Below are 7,892 nucleotides of genomic sequence, written 5' to 3' on the forward strand. Positions count from 1 at the left end.
CAAAAAATACTCTTTTCGCAAAATCTTTAAAGGACCCTTTAATTTTTTGAAAAACCTTTGCGACAGTTATTATTTTACGCCCTGTACTTTACTAAGGGCCGGTTACTCAATGTCTGGTTAACACTAATCTGCGGTTAAACATCGTTACCAACGTCTTCGACTTCATACATATAACAGGGAGACGGTAACGTCGATAACGATGTTTAACCGCAGATTAGTGTTTACCAGACATTGAGTAACCGGCCCTTAGTAAGTGAAGTTAAGGGAAAGTTACTCAATGTCTGGTTAACACTTATCACCGGTTAAACATTGTTATCGACGTATTCGACTCCATTCATATAACAGGGAGTCGGTAACGTCGATAACGATGTTTAACCAGAGGTTAGTGTTAACCAGACTTTGAGTAACCGACCCTAAGGGCCGTGTGTGTGTAAGCATGGTCGTGGGAAGGTAGGTGCAGGGCGCTCGGGTATAAAAATCAGAAAAATTTTAGATTAATTAAATTTTTTTGTAGAATTTAGTTATTTATTTTTAACATTTATTGTTGCTTTGAAAAAGATAATGGTAATTTGTAACAATTAATTGCATAAAAAAATTAAAACAAAAATTGTACTTCTTTTTTAAGTTTTGTACTGCTTTTTTTCTATCGAAAATAGAAATGTACTCCTTTCTCCGTTTCATAATCTGGCCCTATCCCTAAACCGCACGAAGTTGCAAGAATTTACAGGAATTTACCGGAAAGCGTTCCCGTACTCGGTTTTCTGGTTTATTTTGCTTTTTGATAATTTTACAGGTTTTATCCAGAAGTTAGGGAACGCCTCTTATATATGTACATGTGGCTGATTGGGTTACCTCAGTTCTCCAATTTATCCATATTGGTTAGCAGCGCCGTCTGTGGCGGTTTTTTCAACATCACGTAGATGCATATCAAAACAGGGGCGTCAGAAAACTGAAAAATTTTTACAGTCACCTTGTACTTCCGGTAGGTCATTGTCAAAAACACAACAAATTCCAAATGCGAATGTCAGCATAAAACAAGTCCACAATAATAAACCAGTGAAAATTCTGACGACGACAGCACTAGAATTGGAGCAGAAACTAGAACTCGAAAAAACTGCTAACGTCAACATCAACTGGGCCCCAGAGCACCAACTGGATAAACAATTCCATAAATACCACTTCGATACAATAACAATTTCCTTCGCCGGTTAACGCGTACGTAGAATCAATTGTGGTGCCACGAAAATACGTGGTGCGTTTGAAAACAGCAAGAAAATTATAGATTACAAAACCAGCTAAAGTGGAGCAATATTTCCGTGAGAGTAAACATACAACGCAACGAGTAGAATGTCGGGCGCCGATGACGAGATGAAGGAGCCACGCGTTGCAGAAATTGCCGCATCCAGCGTAAGTTTAGCATTTCTATTTAATAAAAATCAAGGAACTTTATTAGCTGCCATTTGCACTTCCAACACAGATACGCTCCGGTTTGGCTGAGCTAGAATTGAAGTCAGCGCATGTTTTACGTGGTCTGGAAAATGTCAAAACTGCGCCAGTTGCTGAGACACCCGAAACTATGCCGGAAGCTGCGGCAGACGCCGTTGACGGTGGTCGGCCTAACATAGAAAACGGGCCTGACTCGCCGCTACTTACGCCAGCAACGCCAAAGCACACAACACTACTATATGGTGACTGCAAGCCACCAGCTGATATACTTAAGTCCCTCGAAACACTCATCGCGTACTCTGACTCCGATGATGATCCAGAATTTCCACTCCCCGGCCTGGATGATGTGGCACAATTGGCGCTAATTTCGCACAGCATTGTCGCCTATCTAACGCACTTGGATCGCCAGCACTTGGTACGTGTGTCGAGCAGCATTGCCGGCGACACCACACGCTGGCTGGGCGCACTCTTTCGCTTCCTCGATCCGGGTAGTAGTTTTCACACAGACAATGCAGACGCCATATTACGCACTGTGCGTTTAGCGATAGTGGCGCGTTGTCCAGGCTACCTCGAGGGTGGTATACCAGCTTTGGCGCATCCATGCTTCTACATCTCGGAGAATACAACACCGCTGCGTCTGCAATATGCTTGCCGTCAGCTTGGCATACCATTGGATGCGATACGCCTAATACCGGCCAATAGCACTTTCGGTACAATGGATTTGTCATTGCTGCTGAAGCAGGTGCAGGCGGATTTAAGCGCTAATCGTACACCGCTGCTGGTAGTAGCAGATGTGGGTGCCTCAATATGCGGTTACGTGGATAACTTGCAGCGCATGAACGACATTTGTCGGACGCACAACATTTGGTTACATGCCACTGGACATGGTTTGGCGGCGCTGGCGTGCGCTCAGGGACCAAATACGGTGAGTGTGGAGTTTGGGATATAATTTTTAGGGGCAGCGTATTGCTCTATCAAAGCAGAGAATTCCATATTCAATGCAAAGTTAAAAATAGTTGAAAATAAACTTAACATAACATAATAAACATTAACTTTGATAATATTGCAATCTAAAGCTCTAAGAAAACCCACACTTCAAAAACTAAGTATTTTTAACTTCTAATTGACACATGACTGTCAGTCAACCCTGACAAAACGATTTATGGTCAATTAAAAACACACTCTCATTAGTACTGTTCAATAAACTAAATAATCTTATCTCTTACGCATTCCCCCCACAGATCAGCGGTATTGTTGACTCTATCGTTTTGAATTTGGGCAGTTGGTTAGGCGTACCTAGCCTACCCATAGTGGTGAGTTGCAAAATTATGCTCAATCAGATATATATAAGGGTAGAAAAATAACTCTCTGCTTCCGCTCGTAGCTCCTTCATCGCCAATTGCAAAACTCTGCATTAGCCGCCTTCGAATCGGATCCAATTATTTCGCGCCGCCTCCATTCGCTTTCGCTGTGGACCAGTTTGCAGGCTTTGGGACGCGATGCGATAGCCGAACGTATACATGTAGCATTCCAAACTTGTAGTATTCTCTTCGAGATCACATCCAAGTGCGAGGGTGTGCGCGTGGTGGTAAGTTGGGCCGATTATATGGTAGTTGGAATTTAATGCATGTTTGGGTGTATTAAAATTGAGTTGAGCGATTCTTCAACAACAGTTTTTTTGTAATTAGGTTCAATGAAGAAAACGTGTCAACATTCGCATTACTCATCAGCAGTTTTAATTTGTGTCACTTGCGTTCTTTGTAGCGTAATTTCCGCTGCTGTTGCTTTGTGTTTTTCGCTATACGGTGATAAGCCCTAGCGCGTATATGGGGTTTTATCATCCTTAAGATAATGATTTATAGAATTTTTACCACATTTATTTATTTTGTTCGGCTTATTATTTCGTTAAAACGCTCAGTGCCTTAAGCGATAACAATTAAAATGTTTATATCTACACGAAAAAAGAGCTTTTTATATGTATGTATATACATTTAAAAGTACATTTTAAAAAAATGCTTGTATGTGTAGTGGTTCAGTTTTGCACTTGTTTATCTACCACTATTGTATTTAATTTAAAAATATAATTCTTTTATTGTATTTTGTTTAGACCACAACGAATTGTTAAAAAAATTTCATTCACAATTTTTCAACTGGATTAAATCAACGTTCTTTTATTATTTATACATTAACTTAAATATAATTTTCTATAAACATCGGTTTTAACATTTACATATGTATATACACACAATCAGCTCAATTTAGGAAATTATACTTTTCATCTACTATACAGTTCTACATTAAAAACTTCCGCGTAAACCTTGAAAATTTTCGGTCAATGCATTTAAAAAATATTTCGAACTGTTTTAAACAATGGTTTCAAACTACATACATATACAGCCCAAAAAGATTGTATGCCTAGATCGATGGCCTTGTGATCACCCAAACTAGGTCTTATTAACAGAAAAGTGCAACAATGCATTTTTTGTAATTGTAAAAGCAAATTAAATATTTTATCAGTAAGTAAAACCAAAACAAAACTGGTATAATTTGCCATAAGCAACAATAACTTTGAAGTATCTAACAAAAATCCCCTTAAGTTAATTTGTTATTCACTCAACTTGTTTGACTTAATTGCGATCCAGTTAATATCAATAATAATAATACCAAACATTTCATTTTTATACTAGAGCCGCGCACCAGGCGCCCAATCGGGCACCACACTCAACGATGTCATTAATAAGCCGTTAGACGCTAATGTAAGTAAATATTTTATCGCCAACCATGCACTTGAACTACAACTCAAGTAAGCTTACATTAATTAAAATTTGCAAACTACACTCCACAGTTGCTCTTCGAGACCGTGGCATCTGTAGTTGTATTTCAATTTGATGGTAGCGCCACTATACCGACAGCGGTCGGCAAAACTGATAGCGAGCATTTGAGCGCGTTGGAGAACAGTAGCAAGGCGTTGGAGAAGAGTGGAAATGCTTCATATTTTGATCGCTTAAATTCGTGGTTGGGACAGATTCTACAACGCGACTGCCCTAATGTAAGTTAACATTCTTTTACAATAATTTTGTTTTCTATTAAAAAACGTTTCTTTGTTTCCCATCGTAGTTTGATTTCGAAATCATTGAGCATCCCACACAAGGCACTTGCATACGCTATTGCCCCCTGGAATTGGGATTGGGCGAGCAGCCACCAACATCGGAAAATTTGGAAAGTTTCGCACAGAATCTCGAAGGCAATGTGGATATTTTACGTGCTACTATTAAACATAAAGCAACATTTATACAATTAGTTGAGAAAAGCGATGTGCTACGTCTGGTCAATCTGCCTGAATGGGCGGGTATGGGTGGTGTACGTTTTGTGCCCGAAGGTTGGGAATCACTGCTGACCGATCAAGCCAAAACGGAGTTAAATAAGCTAAACGCGGATCTCGTTGATGCTTTGAAGTCAACCGATAATGCCTTCTCGCTGGGCGAGGGCACAGATGGACTGATCTGTGTGCGCTTTGGCATGGTCACACATGAAACGGATGTCGACGAGTTGCTCGATTTGGTCGTTTCGGTGGGTAAAAGTGTGCAGGAAAATTCAAGGGTGTTGGATACAATGTCGGAAATAGTGAAAAAGGTTAGTGTGGGAAAGATTGGCAAAGAATATTTTTATTGTTTATTGAAAACATGTAAATTAAAAAAACATTGCTAAAAATTTTCTGTTATTTAGGGCATCGAAGCTGCGACAGCCGATTTGCAGCGTGAAACCGAGGAAAAAATGTGGCAAGAGGGCATCTTACGTCATGTGCCTGTTGTAGGCCGCGTCTTCAATTGGTGGTCACCGCCTGCCAAGGAGACTGGTGGCATCAAAGGACGTAGTCTCAATCTAACACAAGGTGTTGTCGAAAGCACAGAAAATATTTACAGGTAAGATTTAATAAAATTGTCTGATAATTTTTGTATGGCTTTAAACATATTCGCGATTAACTTCACAGATATCACATGCAAATGTCTGGCTCGCCACACCAAGCTGGACGTTCGCCACCCACGCCCATGGTACAAACGCCTGTCATCTCTGCTGCCAATGCAGTGCCCCCTGTTTTTCCCGATCCAACATCACAAGTGCAAACATCACCAGTACAAGAACAACAACAACAACAGCAGCAGCAGCAAACGCAACAGCCAAATGCGAATAATGTCGATGAAGGCTGTAATAGTCATGCGCGCAATACAAGCCAGAGTAGTGGTCAATCTTCGGTGCCTGAACTGGTACCAGTCAATGTGAATGCGATTGCGAATACAAATACAATAAATAATGGAAAGTAATTCAATAGTAATTAGATATGTATATTGTGAATTACAAGTACTTTAATGTAATGCAATGATAGCAAGCCTTGTTTTCAGCTAAGGAAACGGCGTATTATTTTAAAATATCTTGGAGCTTGAATATGCGTCAGGCTCACTTCAAGTTTAAAAGTGTTTATTAACGTCGCAAGCTTCTCTTAGTTATTACATAGAGATAGAAGGCATAGAACATAATAGAAAGCATTTTTGTATTTTTGGCAAAATTGTGCAGTAGTAAGAAAAATACACAAAACAAATGCATTGAAGAGCAACGAACTTCCGGAAATGATCAACAAAAAAACTAAACCCACAAATAAACAAATGTTAAAATGTAATAATGTGCAATTATTTAAGATCATTTTTGAGTTAACCAAAGTTCGGTAGCCTGATTGTAGCGCGTATGTTAATTGACGGGTTACAAAATCGGTAAATCGCGGAATCCCCGAATGTATTATTTATCAATATTTTTATGTATGAACATATGTATGTACATTTTATTTATAGATACATACATTTTATCACTTGTATTAATTTACGTGTACCATACTTTAATTTCATTATGGAATTTAATTTACAAAACACGCAAAAAACAAACAAGCCAGCCAGCAGCTGAATAAAGAAATGCGTCTCAAGCAACTGGCGCACAATTTTTTCTCTAACGAAAAGTACACAAAATCATTCCTTTAACTTTTATTTCAAAAAATATCTATGAAAATATTAAGCGGTTTCTCATAACTAAAAATGCTGCAAATAGTTGAATATGCCCTCTTTCGATGAAAAGTTTTAGCTAAGCTATCTCAATTTCTAAGCTGTTGTACATGTGATTCCATGGATTTCTTTTCTATTAATTTAAATCAAACTCTGTTTTGTGCTCTATATCAGTATATTATTTTTCCTTACAACATTTTAATCAATTAATTTTAAAATTTCACTCGTGTTTTTCTGCTACCTTTTATATTATATTTAATCTTCCACATTCAACAGAAACAATTTCAACTATTGTACTCTATTATAGTAAATCATTATTAATGAATATTTAATGCAAATTCAAAATACTATTTAAAAATAGTAAGCAATATAAAAATGATAAAAGAAATAAAGCGAATTATTTCGGCTGAGTGTGCACAATTTGCAAATTTTATTGGTGGTGGTATTTTATGGTAAGTGGGAATCAGGAACTGTTGAATTTTTAGCATTTCTTGAGTTATACTAAGAAACTTTTTGGAATATGTTTGCTTATTTGTACAATTTTGGGGTGGGGCGAAGGGGGAAGAGCGTGGCCTCAACCCCCCATAACGAAAGAGGATGGACGCCGCTTTATGGAAAGGCAAATAGGGAGGATAACTTATGAAAATTCAGTGCAAAGTGCGAAATCACCTACAGTTTTAGAGCAAATCAAAAATCTATGTGAGCGACTACCGAGTTAACGTTATTAAGAAGATATTGAGATGTTGAAGAATGTAAGGAGGACCAAAATTTATATCCGGTGAAGGACTCAGCACTACGTGCATAGCTCCATCAAGTAGGAATTATTTCAGGACGGTTACTATTATAAATTAATATTTGAAATTGAGCCAAATATTTTCCAAAATTAATACAAAATGTGTAGTTAAGACACTTTTACAAGGAACTCTTCTAATCAAATGAATCGCCATTTATTGCACACTTACCTGAGACTCCGCCGTCGACAGCAACATACACGGTTTATGTACGAGTATTAACTATTACTTTTAATCACTTTTCTTGCAAAAAAACACTAACCACTACTTTATCACTCAAATAATCTAATTTTTCAAGCACTTTCACTACTTACTACACCATTTTATCACATTTAAAAAAACTACTATCGATTTGCACTGATTTCAAGCAAACGGTACTTTTATGTGCTGATGATGGTGGTATTGCCAGATGATATGCGTTTTTTAGAATTAGTATGTTCGAATAGATAATCAGTGTAAAATATCCAGCAGTAATTTGCAGGAGAACGCAAAATTAGCAAAAATAAGATGCAAGTTTTAGGTATAACCGATCGAATTGTTTTACATAAAAAAGCAAAAATCATGAAAATAATATAATAGAATAGCCTTATTCATAAAAATTAAAGGA

At 37.8% G+C, this 7,892-nt stretch overlaps 1 protein-coding gene across 2 annotated transcripts; it reads left to right on the forward strand.

Annotated features, from left to right (window-relative positions):
- The first annotated feature begins 1,023 nt into the window (after window positions 1-1,023).
- LOC118733505 (pyridoxal-dependent decarboxylase domain-containing protein 1) lies at window positions 1,024-6,482 on the forward strand. Of its 2 annotated transcripts, XM_036462913.1 has the most exons (10): window positions 1,024-1,215; window positions 1,283-1,407; window positions 1,478-2,371; window positions 2,688-2,759; window positions 2,831-3,034; window positions 4,134-4,202; window positions 4,292-4,495; window positions 4,564-5,079; window positions 5,173-5,369; window positions 5,438-6,482. In XM_036462913.1, exons 2-10 carry the CDS (start codon window positions 1,348-1,350, stop codon window positions 5,766-5,768), a joined length of 2,547 nt encoding a protein of 848 aa, XP_036318806.1. In that variant the 5' UTR covers window positions 1,024-1,215; window positions 1,283-1,347; the 3' UTR covers window positions 5,769-6,482. The 2 variants fall into 2 exon arrangements, with proteins under 2 accessions (XP_036318806.1, XP_036318805.1); XM_036462912.1 differs by having other exon boundaries at window positions 1,024-1,407.
- Window positions 6,483-7,892: the final 1,410 nt, after the last annotated feature.

Source organism: Rhagoletis pomonella, unplaced genomic scaffold, assembly GCF_013731165.1.
Source record: "Rhagoletis pomonella isolate Grant_MI unplaced genomic scaffold, Rhpom_1.0 Rhpom_scaffold_00002, whole genome shotgun sequence".
Taxonomy (NCBI): domain Eukaryota; kingdom Metazoa; phylum Arthropoda; class Insecta; order Diptera; family Tephritidae; genus Rhagoletis; species Rhagoletis pomonella.